At 37.3% G+C, this 19,208-nt stretch overlaps 1 protein-coding gene across 1 annotated transcript in view; it reads left to right on the forward strand.

The window, feature by feature from the left end:
* The window catches only part of SPATA16 (spermatogenesis associated 16), a 250,920-nt gene that overhangs the window by 145,524 nt on the left and 86,188 nt on the right, over positions 1-19,208 (forward strand). The window contains exon 4 of the mRNA XM_008073725.1: positions 2,283-2,367. Within this exon, the coding sequence (XP_008071916.1) occupies positions 2,283-2,367 (85 nt within the window). The remainder of the gene's footprint in view (positions 1-2,282; positions 2,368-19,208) is intronic.

The raw sequence follows: 19,208 nt of genomic DNA on the forward strand, positions 1-19,208 counted from the left end.
GCCATTGCACTCCAACCAGGCGACAGAGTGAGGCTCCAACTCAAAAACCAAAAAACAAAACAAAACATTAATAAAAATGCCAAAAATTCAAATTTTCCCAAAACTCCAAACCAAATCACTGAAAGCATTAAAAATGCAGGAAAGCCCTTGAAACCCACTGAACTGATCTTCTCTCACGCAATTGTTCTAACCCAAAGATGGCAATTACTAACGATATAAATGCTATCAATTTTGTTATTACTTGACACAAGCCACTGTGTCTATAATCCAGGATTATCTCTTGCATTTACCTTTTACATTGTTTGTATTCAAAATTGAAAGTATAGTTCCTAGCCTCTGCTCAGTCATTTTAGGGCTATGTTGTCCCTGAATAGAAACTAGTAGACTGAAGTATCTAAGGGGGCATGTGGCTGGAATATATAGAAGCTGTCATCTGACTGTTACTGACTGACCATTATACCAATGCCCGCCATGGCTGATCAACCTAATAGTTTGTTTACTTTAGAGTTAGGCAAACTTCCCCAAAATCTGGCCCACTACGTGTTTTTTGTAAATAAATTCTTATTGGAACACAGCCACACTCTTATTATCTATAGGTGCTTCTGTAAAGCAAATTTGAGAAGTTTGAGACCACACTGAGACCACATGGTCCACAAAGTCTAAAATATTTACTATCTGACCTTTTATAGAAAAAGTTTGCCCTCCCCTGGTTTAACTAATGGCTGGTATACTTGTTAAGTAATGTTTATCAAACTATTTACAAATGCAAATACTAATAGAAGGAATCAGAGGCAGACTAAATTGTCACCCAAGAGCACCCAATTCCTATAAATACAGGAGTCCTTGAAAGAAAAATTTGAATATTTTCCATTGATTTCTTAAATTCAGAATTGATCAAATAAATTTCTGTTAAGTAACAGGCACCTGCATGTCAAATAAACCTCCCTTTTAAGTTGTCATGAGAAGAAGATTTTCCCAAGTACTTCTATCAAAATGCAAACGTTGAAGTGCACTTTTGCCCTTCTGCAGTCTATGAATTTTATAACTTGTTTCTGCCCCACTCACACCCATACAAAAGCAAAACCTCTCACCTTTGTTTACCTTATAATTAAGGGCTTAAAAAGATTCTTTAAAGGTTTGTTGTTCTTAAATTATTGTCGTTTATTTTTAAATGTCGTTAGGCTGCTTCTTTCCAATACCCTCTGTGTTGAAAGAAAAATGTTGAGCTGAATAATCCTCCAATTGGTAGTATGTGTTTCCACTGTTAATTTTTAAAGTCCTAATATTTGTCTGTCCTGAGCAAGAATCTAAACATTTAAATTCCTTCAACAGAGTAAGTTTACAGCTGCTATGCTGTAGACAACCTAGATTTAGGAAAAGAAAATTTCCAATTCAACTTACAATGATGTCAAGAAACATGTATCTGCAGGCAAAGATAAGAAAAACATTCAGGGGTACACAGTGATAGCTCTACTTAAATAAATAAACTTTTGGTACTAGTGATTAGGTGCACAGGATTATTATATGTTTAATTGGCTAATGTGACAATTTGGAATTACTCCTAGTCACATTTAATTGGATTTGGAATCTCTGGAGAAAAGAAATAGAGAGACCTAGCAGAGAAACAGTCATAAAAGCAAACTGTTTTTCCAAAGGGTGCTCAGTAATGAATTAATATCCATTGTACAATAGTTTTTAATATCCCTTCAGCTTAATAAGACTAATGCAGTAGTTGTACACAGTAGATACTAAAACCAATTCAATTAGACACAAAGTTTGGGGGAGAGGATTCTTTGTTGAATTGGAGATTTTTTCTTTTTAATTTTAAGAAAGCTAATTTAATCAGAAGTGAATAATCTTCAACGCAGGTAAAGCCTGAAATATACTTAAATACTGGTCTAATAGTCAGATATATATATATGCTATGCTAGGTTAGAAGACATCTAAAATCTATGGTACTCTGTAAAATGCTTGGAAGCTTAATACACAGCAACCAAAACAAAGCATTCTCTCATGATCTTTAAATATACTTATACTGTACAAATAAAAAAAAAACCATCTAGAAGACAAATGGCTTATTGTTTCTCTCTTATAGTTTTAGTTTAGCTACTAAAAAACCCTACTTTCAACATTCTAAAATGTACTTTATGTTTTACTTAATATTAGCCTAGTCAAATTTATACATTACAAAATCGCCTTCCTCAGTATTTTTATATTCTGCCTATTGCAGTTTTCCTTCTGTCCTATACATTTGTTTTTTTAAACTCTGTCCTTGTCCTTAGGAGTGCCATGATTGCTGACTACATGTTCTGGCTCGGTGGAGGAAGTGAGCAGTCTGTAAGCAAGCTCATCAAACTGTATTGGCAGGTAAAAATTGATGTCCCATCTAGAGAGGAGAAGTCCATCTCATTTTAGAGCCAAAATGAAGGATCGGTGCTTAAAAGACTGCATAAAAAAAAAAAAAAAAAAAAGGTAGCTCTGGGCATATCAATCAGAAGGACACTACCAAGTAGTAATGTATTTATAATGAAGTAGGTTTTCTGAGACTAATTTTAAGGGCAAAATTCAAGGTTGTTAACCCCTTGGCCCATACTTTGGGTTTTACAACCGAATATAAATTTTAGAGATCCCAGGAACTATTTTTCCAGGCATGCTGATATAATGATATGATCCTTTAAAATATGAATATTTTATTTTTATAGATTCTTGTTGATCTATGATCTGTAAAAGCAGATGCTAGAAGTAATATTATTTATATAATAAAGGAAATTGCAAAGATCAGATATATTTGTTGGTAACATTTACCATTTGAAACACTTAAACAATAGCAAACTACAGATATTCTTTATTTTTTGAAAATGGCAGCAAAAAGTCATAGAAAAGACCAATCTGATGACAAGAGGAAAATCATAATTTCTTATTATAAGGAGAATTTTTGAAATCATTTTGTTTTTAAAATGTGGAGTACAAATGGAGAATTTTTAATTTACTAGTTTAAACTCCTTTATAACATACAAATCTGTTCTTGCTTTAGTCTACCCCCATGAGTCGTCAATAAGTTTCTGCTGAAATATATCCAAAACTGAGCTCATTTCCCCCCAAAAAAATAATATCCAATATGCTAGTCATTAAACTGTTTTCCTCATTTTAAAGTGGATTCCTACTGCCTTAAAACTTCCAACCAGGGGTTTCCAGTGGGGCCCATGAACCAAATGGAAGCCCATTTCCAAATGAAATTTTTTTTAAGCATTTAAAAATCAACTACAAAAATCAACTCCCTCCTCCATAGCTTCTCTTTTCCAGACTATGTAGGGCTTTTTCCTTGTATTTCATGATGGTTTAATTTAATTGAATATGAACCTTTTGAACCAACTAGAATAAGAGCTTCTAGGCCACTAATTGAAAAAGAAGAAATAGTCATCAACAGCCTCCTGAGACTTTCTCATTTTTTCCACATTTTCACTGTTCTATCTTGACCTCCTGTTTTTGTTTCTCTATATCACACGTTATCTTTATTACACAGTAAAGTATTAGGTTTGCCATATAAAATTCCCAGTAATTTACATGGTTCCATATAAATATCTGAAACTCAATTTACCTACTCTGTTTTATTAGCCCTACTATACTTTAGTCCTATGAGTATTTTATAGAGGAAAAAAAGTTGATCTTCAGGTAGCCAAAATTTATCAAAAAAAAAAAAGGGGGGGGATTACCACTCTGATCATTTTAAGACTTTCCTAAGGGAATCTGGAACATACAAACAGTAGTTGTTGTTTATGGGAATGTAACTAAATAGTTGTAAAAAAAATTTGCTAGGTGTGAAAAATAAGCAAATAACATGAGCTATAGATACACAAAAGAAGACTTTTTATAAAGGATTTCAGAGGCTTCTTGAGAGAGGTGAGAAAGAAGTTGAATCTTGGGGATTAAATAATATTCAGCAGGGCTGGCATATATCTGTTCCCAGATGAATATTTGTCTTCATTTACTCATGCATTAAACAAATATATATTGAGTACCTATTGTGCTTTCTCCATTGAACTACCAAAAAAAAAAAAAAAGATCCAATGTTGTCATAACCTAGGACAAAAGAAGAGCTTGGGAGTTTTTGTAAATAAATGTTTTTTCGAGCTATGGTGGTGGGGTTATCACGACCATGTGCGAAATGTGCCTCTCTCAAACCTTGTTATGGTGTCAGCCCATTATCTGTCTGATGAGAAAAAAAATTCTATTTCTTTTAGCTTTCAAAAAACATTAATATCCTTATTTTATTAACCTTAAGTTTAAAAAAATCCACTTACCAATACATGCATGTTTTCAATATAAAAAGGAATTAAACAAATACTTTTTACTATTATGCTTTAATGAGATGAGAAAAATATAGTTCTCTTTGTAGTCTCCTTTTCTCCTTTGATTGGAAATAACTTGGTAAAGTGGAAAAGAGCTCCTATCTAGATGTCAGACTGATTCAGAACAGGTTCTAACACCTATGAGATATTGAACCTAGGTCAAGTTAGTCTCTAGAGGAGCTTCAACTAGAAAGCAAGGATGAGTGCTATAGAGTGTTTGAGAAGGTCTATTATTAAAGCCCATTTTAGTACTAAAATACCATCCAAAATTTTAGGCACATCCAAAAACGATGTCAAAAATTTTAAGGAAGCCGGGCTCGGTGGCTCAGCCTGTAATACCATGCCTTTGGGAGGCTGAGGTGAGTGAATTTGAAAGAAGTTTGGCACCAGTAACGACTCCACACCCGGTCTGAACCAAGAGATTTATTAAAGGGGCAGTTACACGAAGGGACTGTAACTGAGGAAGAGCAAGAGAGAGAGAGAGAAAGAGAGACCGAGAGAGAGAGAGAGAGAGAGAGAAAGAGAGAAAGAGAGAGTGAGAGAGGGGGAGAGAGGGCAAGAGAGTGTGAAAGAGAGAGAGTAAGAGAGTGGGGGGGACAGAGAGAGAAAGCAAGAGAGAGAAAGAGAGAGCTATGCAGGGAGACGGGTATATTTATGGACCTTGCAGGGGCTGGCCAGTGCCGTGCCTGGGTCCTATTGGAGGAGACCATGAGGCAGCATTTCTCCAGGGAGAGGTTGTTTGACCACAGGTTCAAGTTTTGCACGGGCGGGAAAAGCCGCTTAGGGCCTTTGTTGTCTTTGGGAGGCAGTGCCATCTTGGGGACGCCCTTCTGACTGTTCTCTGCACCTTTCAGAATTGCCTGAGCCGGCGGGTTTGAGACCCGCATGAGCAACTTGGTGAGACCTCATCTCTACAATAAATAAAAAAATCAGCAGGGCGTGGTAGCATGCGCCTGTAGTTCCGGCTACTCGGAAGGCTGAGGCGGAAGGATCGCCGGAGCCCAGCAGGTCGAGGCTGCAGTGGCCGGGAGTGGCCACTACACTCCAGTCTGAGCGACAGAGTGAGACTCCAACTCAAAAAAAAATTTTTTTAAGGAAAAAAGAAGTAACATAATTAGAAATAGCATCCTGCAGATAAATTCTACAAATTAAAGCCCTCTATCAAGCTCCAACATCACCACACCACACTATTCTCTCACCAGTTACATACTTCCTTCTGCTAACCGGTTTCTCCTTGATCTTGATCAAATGTATACATTTTCCTCCCTAAACCTTGTTCTGTCCTAAATCAGAAGGGGGTTTTTGAACCTTGTCAGGGAATGCCCAGTTCATGCCATCTTTAAAGACATGGATGCCCCACTACCCAATCCACACTAGCACTTACACTTACGACATCTGCGTGCACATTTGTATCATCCATTAAGGTTGAATAGACAGGTGCTGTTTTCACCTCCTTCGTAAGTTACTATATTGTATATCTTCCTTTTCTTTTTTTTTTTTTATAAGTGAGAAAGCAGGATTTATTGAGAGGACAGAAAAGTTCCCACAGTAAGAGGAGACCCAAAGGGGTTGCCCATATCTTCCTTTTCAACCACATAAAATCCCTACCACTCTAGTTGCTTATTTTTCTTTGGGATCTCAAACAGGAAATAGAAAATTTCAGAATGTAAAAATTTGAGAACCAGTCTATAACTATTCTCATAGATCGTTGACTTACAGACTCTTAGATGCAAAAAAGCAGACTATTGTTTTGGTGAATTCAAGAATACCTTTCAATTGTATTGAGAACATTTTTCATATCAACAACCCAGCCAAGGAAAAAAGGGCATAAAATTCTACTCTGTATGACAGCTCACACTGGAATATATCACGCTGAATAAGTGTTTGCATATGTTACTCTTGAATATCATCACCTTTTCAGAGCTAGAGAGGATAGAAAATAACTTATCACAACTGTATTTCACTCAATGCCTCTGCAACCTGATACCTAGTCTTTTGTTATCAGTCATTCTCCTTAAGAACGCCTGAAGAACACACCACAATTCTGAACTAATTAGCAAAATAGAAAGTACCTAATCTGACTGAAAATTAGCTATTTTTGAGGTAGCTGCCCAATGGTATTGATATATTAGTCCTAAAGTATCTGTATTACCAAATGAACTTTTATAGTGCTATAAATCTAGTCTACCTCCCAAGCCTGTTTCTTAGATCCAGGGCTAGCTTTAGTGGTATGATGAAAAGAAACAAACAGGCTTCCCTCTTCCACTCTCCTGTTCTGTTCTGTTACACCACTTTAAGTTCTCAGCCACAGAGTTTGTCTTCTATGTGCTGTATCTCTTGTAATGTGAGTAACATAGTCAACGTGGTCAGCACTGCTCAGCAGAGTGGAGTAAAGGTAATAACAGCTAATTTTGTTGCAGAATTTCCAAAAAACAAGTAAAGAGGAACCAAGCCACCTGATTGACTCATTTCCTGCCTTAATGGTTATTTTTCCTTTCCTTTTCTTTTTTTTTAAGTTACAGACGCCTCTGAGAACCTGATTCAATTTACAAGCCCCCATCTAGAAAAATACTCATAAACACATACACACAAGAAAATATGCTTACTATGTATTTCATTGCTTTGGAAATTGATCTCCTAAAAATAGTCAGAATACCAAAGCAGCACTTGCAGAGAATTATGGATTTCTCACCGTGGTCCTTGTGAGAGGATTGTGGTAGTTTTTCTAGAATAAGAAACTGAAATGTTTGACATTGCAATTCCGATGTTTCATTTGAATGACAACAGGTAAAACCCTGATTCATAAAGTCTCTAATAGCAAACGGAGTCAGTTCCTGTAGCTCACCATATCTCAGATGGGTCAGCATGCATCAAGAAATACTAAATTTTTCAGCTTGAATTTGTGTTACATTATTTCCTTTGTCCTCAAGTCAATTAGGTCATGTTTGTTGGTGAATATCATCAAGGCTACCTATGTCAGCAATCTGTTTCCATTTTAAGACTGTCTGGATGAAAAGTGACCTTCATAAGAGAAAAACCATTTGCCAAGTGTCTGTAGATTTTGTTTTGAGAAACTCCTAAGACTTTGTCTCACCTTCAGTGTTGGAAAATCCATATTGTTGTTTGATTCTATCCACCTCATTAAGAATCACGGCTTGGCCAAAAAAAAAAAACTCACAGTTTTGCAGCAGCACCTCTAATAGTAACTTCAGCATTTTCTATCAAAAGATGTGCTTCATTGATGTGGATAAGATATCAGCCATTATAAAGCCAGTCCTGAAATTTCTCACTTTCAAATGCTCTGAGAAGGGATTTTCTTTTCCCTTAAAAAGTTGTAAAGAATTAACCAAACTAAATCACTTTTAAACCTCTTCTCTGGAATGTCAACAAACTTCCCTAAAGGGAAAGTTCCTCATGGTGTGCTCTTGTCTCTTGACAAGGATCTACTGAAAAGGCACTAATTCAAGCTCTTGGCTCTGAGGAAGTCGAAGACTTTCACAGCAGTAGAAAGACCTCTTTTGGGATTGCTGGAAAAGCTGTTGACACCAACACAGGCCCGTGCAGAAAACCTGACATGTGGAGCATCTTTCTGTAGGAAAGCAGCAGTGGCAGAGGCAGTGCCAGCTTCACAGGTCCTCCATCTGTGCAGACAACACCAAGACTTCCCATCCAATTCAAGTTGTGCTTGGCATTAAAACGGTCCCTATCTCAAAGCTATCAATGGCCTCTATGGTTTCCAAAAGCAGCTTACCAAAAAGAAATATTTCCTTGGTGTAGATTACTCCTACTCTCAAGGGTCAAAACCAGAGCTGGCTGAACCCAAAGACAAGTTTCTTCCCCAGCTACATGCTCAAAGATGGTGTACAGTCGGTGGGTCCCTAAAGTCATTCCTTGGACTTCAGGGGTTCACAGCCACAGGTTAAGACCCCTGCACTGCTCCTTCTCTTTACATGAACCTCACTATTACAGCAGCCCCTTTTCTCTTTGATATCAGGCCTAGCAGGAGACAGTTGCCGCTTCCAACACTTAAAGCAAAAAATAGCAACCAGAATGTTATTGTCATATGTGCTTCTATAAACCGTACTGTAGTCACTTGGCCTTGAAACCTTTCCAATACAGTGTGTCCAGACTCTTCTTAAGTTAGTGGATACCTTTCCTTTCAAATCGGACTTGTCATTTATACTTATTCAACAAATATTTATTTAGTCATTGCATATAAGGCACAGTGCTATGTGTTGGAGATACAGCAGTAAACTAAATAGATATTGCCCTGTCTTCAAAGAGCATATATGTTCTAGCACAAAATATTTACCAGGAAAAAGTTACTGAACTATAAGCTACTTAAATCATACACCATTTCTTGTTCATCACTTTTTCCTCCATAATACCATCAAAATGCATGACAAAAAATCAGACCAGTAAATATTTGTTAAATCAATCAACCAAAGTAAATATAAGTTTGACATGAAGCTCAAACTAGTAATGTCTGACATTAGAATATTTTGGCCAAGTTGTTTTGTGATTTAAAAAAAAAATCAAGGGAACATTTTGCTACGTACATGAGCATGTGCTTTAAATTGTGATCAGTTTTTGTGCTTCAGTTGAGTTTGGAATGCATCAGAATTTTTGGAGAAGGTTGCAGGTCTCCGATGGAGTCTTTTGGCTCCTTGGTTTCTATGTTCATGGGTGTCTCCATGTAAGTCCCAAGGTCTTGGCTGTTAGCGCCATCTTTCAGCAAACTAACAGATTTCTCTGCACTCACCACAGAATGATGTAGGATAAGTTAACAATGAACATAAACTGGTCACTTACACTAATAATGAAAACTTCTTTTTCTTTCTTCTATATTTTTCTTCTTAATATTGCAGAGTTGTCCCAATGTTGGTCATTTACATGGTAAAAATTTATGATATCTCGACCTCAAATAAAAATATAATCTTCAACATGAAATTACAAAGTAAGGTCAAGGAACCAAAAACATTTTTTATCTTTAACAAAACACCTACACTTTCTGGGGAAGAGAAATGTGTCTTCTCTACAGATTTGCTACCATGTGAAAAAATTTTTCCACAGACAAAAACAAAATAGAAATAGCATATGAACATTTCTCTTAATGGCCTATATCTGTAGTCCATTTATGTGTTTGGCCATATCAGGTAGAGCTTATAAAATATTTGAAGGGGCAGTCTCTAAAAGCAGCCAGGATCTACAGTACTTAGATTAGACAGACTATGAAGGGCACTAAAGTCACATATCCATTGTCATGTCTCCTACATAAATTCTCACCATTTGTCATTTAGTCTCTAGTCAGCCCCAGGTCATACGCAAAAGAAATTATATCTGTGTTTAACCCAGTAAAGCGTGACTTCTGAATACAATTGTAAAAATTCATTTACCTGAGCTTTCTTAGTCTCCTTTGAAAGGTGGAAGCAGATTCTCCTAGGAACAAGATGAAGAGAAAGGTTCATTCTTATGAGGACTGTTGATTGAATGTTCCAGAATATGGGAAATGTAGGCCAAGAAACTCATTACCTTATGAAGGCAAAGAATATTTGTGCTTAATTCTAGGTAGGAAAGAAAGCAAAAGAAAATAAGCACAGAGCCATGGAGCAGCAGAAAAACGGTTGGGCCTCAGATTCAGGAAGTATAATTTCTAGTCTCAATGCTAAGACTCAGCTTTGGATAAGTCACTTCATGTCTGCGTTAATCAGTAACTGCTACAATAATACTGTGTAACAAACCACTCTAACTCTGTGGCTTCAATAAGCAAGTTGGCTCAGATTCAACTGATAAAGGCTGGGCTTGCCTGGGTTTGGTTTGGCTTAGCTCCAAGCTGCTAGAGGTCCAAGTATGTTCCACATGTCTTTCACCCTCCTTTGACCAATGGTTATCTGATATATGAGGTCTGATCACTAAGTTTGCAAATTCATCCTAGAAAAAGTGCTACATACTTCATTGCCGAATATCACTATGGTCACCTTCGCAGTACTCCTCTTGGGAAGCTATGCAACGATGCCAGTGCCTAGTTCACCCATCAAAGCAATTTGAGAACTCCTTTTCTGGAATGGCCATCAGAGCTGTTATCACAAGAATATCAGAGTTTGAATTAGAGTAAAGAACAAGCATTAAAATTCTTGTTAAACTTGGCAACAGTGGAAGTGAAATCAGAAACATGTTAGTCCAGGCTTATAGGAATAATGCCATGAAGAAAATAGCAGTATAAAAGTGGATTAAACATTTTTCTGAGGGGAGAGAAAATATCACTGATGAAGAGAGGTCAAGACAGCCAGTAATAAGCAGAATTGATAAAAAAAAATCGCAAAAATTAATCAAACTGTGTTAAAATCATCAGCTGATTGTGAGAAGCATGGCTGACCAAATAGTTAGGAAAGTCTTAACTGAAAATCTTAGCATGAGAAAGGTATTTGCAAAAATGGTCCCAAAGGAGCTCTTCCATTACAACAATGTACCAGCTCACACAGCACTGTCTGTGAGGGAGTTTTTAGCCAGTAAACAAATAACTGCTTGGAACACCTTCCCTACTCACCTGATCTAGACTTTTTCCTTTACCTGAAGACAATGGAAGTATTGAAAGGAAGATATTTTGATGACATTCAGGACATCGAGGATAATACAATGACAGCTCTAATGGCCACTCCAGAAAAAATGTTCCAAAATTGCTTTGATGGGTGGACTAGGCGCTGGCATTGGTGCATAGCTTCCCATGGGGAGTATTTCAAAGGTGACCATAGGGATATTCAGTGGTGAGGTATGGAGCACTTTTTCTAGGGTGAGCTCGTGAACTTAATTGTCAGATCTTGTATATTCTTTTTAATGGAAAAATGCAAAATTTCAAGAGGGGAAGCCAAACCATATAAGTACATTTCACTGCTTATACCATGCTGCCTAACATCCCATTAGCCAAAACGAGCCACATGGTCAAGCTCAAGGGCAAAAGATCGATTCTTCTTCCCACTGCAAAGCCATGACAGAGGTGTGGATATGGTATTGCTACAGAAAGGGGAAAAACTGAGACCAAAACTCCATCTGCCACAACTGCTCTAGGTTTTAATTTCTGTTTCTGTATAATGAGGAAGTTGGCCTAGATCAGTAGTTCTTAAACTCCAGACTACTAACTGTGTTAGAGTCACTTGGAAAATCATTTAACATATTAGCTTCCAAGCATAGAGTGGGGTACTGAAAACTCTATTTTTCTATTGCCCCTTGCCAACTGGTTGATTCTTATATACAACCCCTATGGGGCTCTGTGTCTGAGGTCATTTCCAATTTTTTAAGTGGATGACCAGCTTAGCTTACCACAGAGCTTATCTGGGGCTGCTCTGTGCAAAGGTAGAACACTGGGTGACCTGCACAAGTGATGCTACCTACCTGACAATGAACTGATATCATCCATAAGGCCTAGCGTTTCCCCTCAATTTCCCCACTATGTAGATGACCTACAGTAAGTTAGGTAACTTGTGCTTCCCATTGTAAATGATTAATAACTTCTGTTCCCTTCTCACCATCATGCAAATCATATTTTCCTGTTCACCCTTCACTCCCAAAGCAAACTTCTTGGCTACTTCAATATCCTTTCTTACATTCAGTGTTACATCTAGACATCAATGGGCGTTGCAATACTTTTTAGTTACCTGCCTATAAATAGATTTGTCTATTAAGCTAGACAATATTAAAATTCCCATTTTATGAGTTCTCATATTTTTCAATTAGAAGGCAAGCTAAAGAGGAACTGTCCAAATTGAGGTGAGAGGTAAAAGAGGCCTCCTTTCCTGGGTGTTAGAAAAAGATAAATGTTGAAATGAATTTCTCATCTAATTATTCATTCCTGTTTATATATTCTTTAATGATATGTTTCCATGGTTACCAGCGTTGTTAAATGCTGCCTATGTTTCATTTTGCTTTGATGCTATTTGAGGTAGGGTGCCAGTAGGAGACGTTCACTTTTAAATGAAAGATGTAATTGAAGCATGTGTTTGATCCAAGGTTGAGTGTTCCTATGAAGGAGACAGTGACCGTGACATTAGTTGCTGGTTGTGTAGCTTTGCGTAAATCTCTTATGATGTTCTATGCATGTCCCAGGACAGGAAGGGAGGAAGAAGGGAAGGGAAGAAGGGAGGAGGGAGAGAAGCAGGAACCTGAACCATGCACATGGTTGAATCAGCCAGACTGTCAAGTAGTTGAGATTGCTTTTTACCTGCCCCATCCCTTTCTCCTCACACCATCACGGTTCTTCAACCCCACATCTACGTGTCAAGAACCAAAGGCTTCTTCCAAAAATGGGTCGAATATTCAATTACTTGACCTCACTGTAAACTTCTGTCTAAGTGCCACCTCTCTGGAGGTTTTGGGCCTTTGAAGCCTAACTGTCACTACAAAATAAAAGGCTTTCTCCTCTGCAACTAAATAAGCGTCAGGTATACAGATCATACAAGATTCCGGGGACAGGAATTCCTAGAGGGCTTCAGAATGTGATCTGCATGGGGCAACATACTTCACTTGCACACCAGCCCTCTCTCTGCACGTCGACAACTCAGGCTTGTCAGAAAATTCAGGCATCAGAGCTAATGCAGTTCCTTCTACTCGGGAGGTGAGGCAGGAAGGTCCCTTGAGTCCAGGAGTAGTTTGACGCTACAATGCACTATGATCGAACGTGTGAATAGCCACTGCACTCCAGTCTGGTCAACATAGCAAGACTTCATCCCTAAAAAAAAGATAATAAATACATAAATGAGAAAATGCAGACATTATATAAGGCAAGAAAAGTAATCCTCAATCCCTTCTGAGCATTATTTACTTTGTATCTTCTTCAGAATTTTTTTTAAATGTTGTTGGCTTGGTTTTGCAGTATTATCAGTAAGTGATGAAGCCCATGCCATTTAAACACAGTAACACAGTCCCCTTTTCCTTTTCTTTTTTTCTTTTTTTTTTTTCCTCCTAAAAAGCTTTTTGGGTTTCTGACAGTTCTTAAGGGAGAAAAGACAACTTCTAAATTTCTTTTCATTTTCTCTCATTTGAGAACGATATGGGTTTAGAGATTTCAAGCAACTCGGGCCTTCTTTCACTTGAATCCATTGAGGTCTAGCTATTTGATTCCCAAGAGTCCTGTGGCTCTTCTGCCAGGTGGCTGTGAGGTTATTTCTTTTCATAGAGACTGTGTTCCAATTTACATTTACAAACATGTTGGTTCCTTCTTCAGTTTTGCTTGCATTTGAAAATCAAAAATTGCTATGAGCCAAACCAAATTTAGAGAGTTTTATAGTTATCTTTTATATTTCCCAGAGATTTTTATGGGTTATTGATTACAAACTTGCAGAGAAATTGAGGTCACTTTTTTTTTTTTTAGCAGTTGGAGATGTGGAATAACTATTCCATGAAATCATGAAATTTTTTAAGCTGTGTTCACCCAGGTATAAGGTAATCTGTAAAGCTCAAAGATTTTAATGTTTTTATTTATACTCAGCCATCATTTTGGCAGTATTGCACACCAATTAAAAATAAATTTTTCTCCTTATTTGAATTCACATGATTGTGTTTCCATCAATAATTTTTGAAGATGGCCTGCCTGCTCTGAATCTGGGCTGAATCATTCTCTTTTTCATGATCATTTCTCCTCTTCCAAACAATGAGCCCTTCGCATTTCAAATGTCAGCCTTTAACATGTGGTGTGATTTAATTTGCCTCAGAATTATAAAGTAACTGTTGTGCTAACCTATTTTTATCTAAGAAAGCCTGGGTGTTATTACAGATGTAGTTCAGCCTAAACCAGGAGACAACTACCTGTGCAGAACAACAACCTCCAGGAAACCTCAGGAGGATGACTTCAGAGCCAGGCCTCAAGTGCTGGAAAGCCCCGTGATGAGCACGGCAAGCCTTCATGTCATTTTTCACTCATTCCCTACCAGGTAGAGGCTCACCTGCAACAACATTCACGTAAGCTGCACATCAGGGATAGGACCAGAGACTGGACACAGACTGCTTGAAAGTGTATACAACTTGAAGTTAGCACTTTATCTCATTTTATTTAAGATCACTTGAAATTCTGATTTGTTCTTGTCATCACAGAGTACAAAGAAATATATATATGTACACACACACACACACACACACACACACACACACAGACACACATTTTGACAAATTCATTGCATTTCTCACAGGTGCAGTTATTACCCTTTGAGACACCCTGATGTTAGGATGAGATGATGGGAAGTCAGGTATAGGAAGCTTCCTGCCCCATAAAATCATCCTCCTGCAATCTGTTCCCTTTTAAAATATAAATGCCTTTGTGAGGGGCCACAAGCTAGAAGGGATTAACTGCAGACAAATGAGAAAAAACAGTAAAAAAGGAAGAGGTGTCTGGTCGCCAGGCAAAGCTGAAATGTGAGGGAGAAAAGAAACAGTAGGGAGGCAGGAGGATATCAAAAACAAACTTTAAGCCGGGCTCGGTGGCTCAGCTTGTAATCCCGCACCTTTGGGAGGCTGAGGTGAGTGAATTGCCTGAGCTCGCGGGTTTGAGACCCTCCTGGGCGGCGAGACCTCATCTCTACAATAAATCAAAAAAATCAGCCGGGCATGGTAGCGCATGCCTATAATTCTGGCTACTTGGAAGGCTGAGGTGGAAGGATCGCCGGAGCCCAGCAGGTCGAGGCTGTGGTGACCGGGAGCAACCACTGCACTCCAATCTGGGCAACAGAGTGAGACTCCAACTCAAAAAAAAAAAAAAAAAACAACTTCAAGTGACATCTACGTGGCACAGTCATCCCTTTAACAGGATCTGAGATAGACTCATATCTCTTGGTCTGCACACCAATAAGGTCACAAGCTACTGGCTTCCCAGATGAATGACTCCCCTGTTAGAACTCTCCGCTAGAACTTTTCTTCCTCCTGCTACGGACCCCCTTCCACCCTCTGGAACTCTATGCAAGAAACCGTCATGTATTTGGAATTCTATCTTACTCTTGGACAGGGCTGTAAGCCTCAGTTACAGGCCAGCATAGCAAAATGGCTCAGAGTATGAGGCTCTAAGATATAACTAATTTGAATCTCATCTCTGTCATGAAGTAGCTGTATGAACTATACCATGTTGAAGAATCTCTACAAAGACTGAATTTTCCTCATCTGTAAAATGGGATAATAAAGCTTGCTTTCCAACATTGTTTTAACATGTTAACTGAATAATTTATCTATAGCAGTTAGCCAAAGCACAGTACACACTCATTCAATTAATAAATGAGTATTACAGACTTATGAATGAACTAAACAAAGCCCACATAGGCAGTATCCAAGAACTTACTGCCATCTGAAACTAAATCTTGTCTCCAGATTAGCATCCTCAAATCTTTGTAGCTTTTTCTATACCATACATGTATCCAAGGGCATCCCTGACCTTTCCACTCAAAGTCATTTTCCATAGTAGCCCAAGAGATAAAACAAATTCTGGGTTTAAAAAAAAAGTACAAGTTTTGGAGCCAAGTCACAAAGTTCTTGTCTTAACTCTCCAATCAACTTGCTATTTGCACTGGCAAGGCATACACCAAGCTAAAACCACTAGTCAAGAAATATAATTTTAAAAAACACCCAATTAGCAATAGGAATGCCTGTCTTCATATGACAAATGAAATATACAGATGAAATACGCAACCACAGAAAAGGGTCCCAAACTGTGTTGGCATTAACCACTGAATACAGAGGCTAAAAAACTCATTAGTAATACCCAGTTGTCCTTATGAAAAAATTGCAGGTAATATAGCTATTTACTTCTATAATGCCTTTTGGTGAATCATCAAGAATAAAAGCTCTGTGGCATCCTGAAGACTCTGGAGGCTGCTGAAACCCACACTTTTGACTCCGAGTTTCTATCAGCGGGTGTTTCTCTAATGTGCAAGCAAAACATTATCCAGGGTTTTTAGAACAAGGACATATTTTGTATTCTATTTATAAATTATATAAGTGTTGCCACTAAATAGACTAGACCAACCTAAGCACATTATTGTCTAAGCTCCCCTATCAAGAAGTCTTTCACTTAATTTTTTAAATGTTTCTCTTTGAGACAGGCATGCTAGTTGATGGCATATCTTAAATCTAATGAGAGGCCAATGTACAAAACAACCTTGCTTGTGAACAGTAGGTGTGAATGATGAATATTCTGTGTTGTGTTTGAATTTCTATGAAGAGGATTTTGATGTGGTTGTGGTTTGAGGTGGTTCATTGGTTTCTCTGTCAGTGCTGGAGTCAAATTTTAGCTGTTCTTAGAGGTAGGAATAAGATAGGGATAGAGAAAGAAAAAGTAAAGGAATGCTCGATCTTATAGTCCCAGGAATTTATCATATAATTAGAAAAATAAAAAGTTACTCTGTGTAGGAGAAAGCATTGGTTATGTTTGAGCTCTCGTCTTGCTTTCATCTCTAATTCTGGTGAATCGCCAGAACTCACCAAGCCTTAGATTCCCTGGTTATAAAATCTGGTGACTACAAAATAATAGCTAGATCCCTTCAGCTCCTCAGTTCTATGTCAAAGAGACAGGGAAATAAAATTTTGCTATAAAATATAAATGACTAAAAATTAATGTAGGGTAAATTTTAGGAATTAAGGGCTGAAACTATTCAGTTAATATACACATTATATCTAATCAAAACTCTAACCCTAGCAGTAACCATACAGCAGTGTATGTATCCATATGTGTGAGTGTGTGTGTGTGTGTGTGTGTGTGTGTGTGTGTGTATATATATATTTTTTTTAATGATTTCCAGACAATGCAAATAAAAATGTCTTGATTTAAACTGTGTGAAATATTTATAACTTTCACATCACTGGGCTGACAGAGGTAATGGAAAAGCTGCCAAATATTCTCTTATACCAGAAAAATATAAAATTTATAGTGAATGTTATTTCATAAAAGAGCTCCCTTAAATCCAGGGTAATAGTTCAGCATCAAAATGTTGATCACTGAGTCAGGGGCAAACAATCAATTATTATATATTTTATTCCTACATACAATTATATTAATAAAATCATCATAAAAATATAAATCTTAGCCATTACAGTGATTGAGTTTATAGGAAAGTCCAGATAAATTATTTAGGAAAATCTGTTCTTAAAGTTAATTTTCTTCAAGAAAATAAACTTTCCAAATTAAACCAATAAATATTTACAGAAATTAAATTTGAAAAATATTGCTCACAAAATTTTATTTTTTATTTTCTAAAAAATTATTATTGCCATTTAAAATTGCATCATTATTAATGTAATAATTAAGAGCTATGTTAGCCATTAAAGACTAAAGGTACCTATCTCAATTATTTATAGCTTGCAAGTGTGGTACTGCTTCTTTTGAATGTTAACTCTGAAAATAAAACAATGAAACTATAATATTCAATCACTAGTAATACCTACCTAGATGGATTTTATGAGGACTAAAGAAAATAGCATATATAAAAGCATTTGTCACACAGCTAAATGAAAGATTTTTTATCTCTTAAAATGCCATGTTTTTCTTTACTTTTTGCTATAATCTGAAAGCCTTGGTAGATAAAAACGGATTATGAGACAGATCCCAATTTCCATTTATTATTATTAGTGCATTAGGGTAGACTACTTTAACAAACAATCACAAGATTTCAGTGACTTAAAACAATAAAATTGTATTGCTCACTCACTCTGTCATCCAGTGTGGGTACTTCTAACTGGGTCTCCTCTAGTCACAACCCAGGAACCCACACTGCTTCCATCATGCAACGCCATCTTCCCCTCCTCCTGGGAGTCCGCTTTCTCCAGGTGACTGGCAGGAAAAGAAAACAGCGGAGTATGCCAGGCAGAGCTTCATCGACCAGGCCTGAGGAAAGTTCATGTCACTCCCTCCTGCATTCCTTCGGCCCACACACAGCCACAAGGGAGCCTGGAAAATGCCTACTGTGTGCCCAGTAGGTAAAGCCATCATTTTCAAAAAAGAAACTAAAATATAAAACATAATATTGAAGACTCTAATTTTAAATTCTATAGACTTGCTTAATGTCACAGTTAGTCCTTAGAAAGGTCACTTAAACCTCTCCAAATCTTAAGGAATTGGGCTGGAAAATTCCTAAAGTTCCTTCCAGATCTAATCTTCTAAGTAAATCCTTTTATTCTAATTATGGTTAACCCTAAGATTGGGAGCAATAAAGGAATAATTTAATAATCTATAATAATCTGATCACATTTTCTACTCAGAAGTGACAAGATCCCCACTTACTGAATCACTATGACCAGGCACACTGTATAAAAAATTACAATTTGCCCAAATCCTCCAGCAAAGAAAAAAAAAGGGGGGGGAATGATTTAATCCTATCACTCTCAAAAGATTTGAGGTTTATAGTTTCTGCCAGCTTTATTCTGGCCTCCTGAGTTCTCTTAAAAATTTACCAGGAAGGATTCATTTGGATGAGGGAGGAGAATTTGGTTTCTTTTTTGCTAGTCATCTGTTTTCCTCTCTTTTATTGCTTTTCTTTGACTCTCGATGGAGTCTATCTCCTCCTTACTCTCCCATGGTCTCTCTTGTACAATTATTCCAGGCAAGTTGATTTTTAAGGTAGCAAGAGGTTCTTTTTACTAAGCTAAAGTACAAGAAGAAATTATTATGTTACTGTTTCTAACAGAAAATGATCTGCCTACATATACTCTTGGCTTATATAACAATAATATAAGCTTTAAAACTTGCTAAATGTGAGAGTAACAATGGAGAGTTATTAGAACTCACGAATGTAAACACTTAATTTCAAAGCTGATTTTTGAGTAGCAGCAGAAAAAGTATAATTAACAGCAATGTACATTTAACACCAGGGCACATGGACTGATTGTTTGCCC

The sequence above is a fragment of the Carlito syrichta genome, unplaced genomic scaffold (genome assembly GCF_000164805.1).
Source record: "Carlito syrichta isolate Samal-C Ts95f unplaced genomic scaffold, Tarsius_syrichta-2.0.1 Scaffold316037, whole genome shotgun sequence".
In the NCBI taxonomy this organism is placed as follows: domain Eukaryota; kingdom Metazoa; phylum Chordata; class Mammalia; order Primates; family Tarsiidae; genus Carlito; species Carlito syrichta.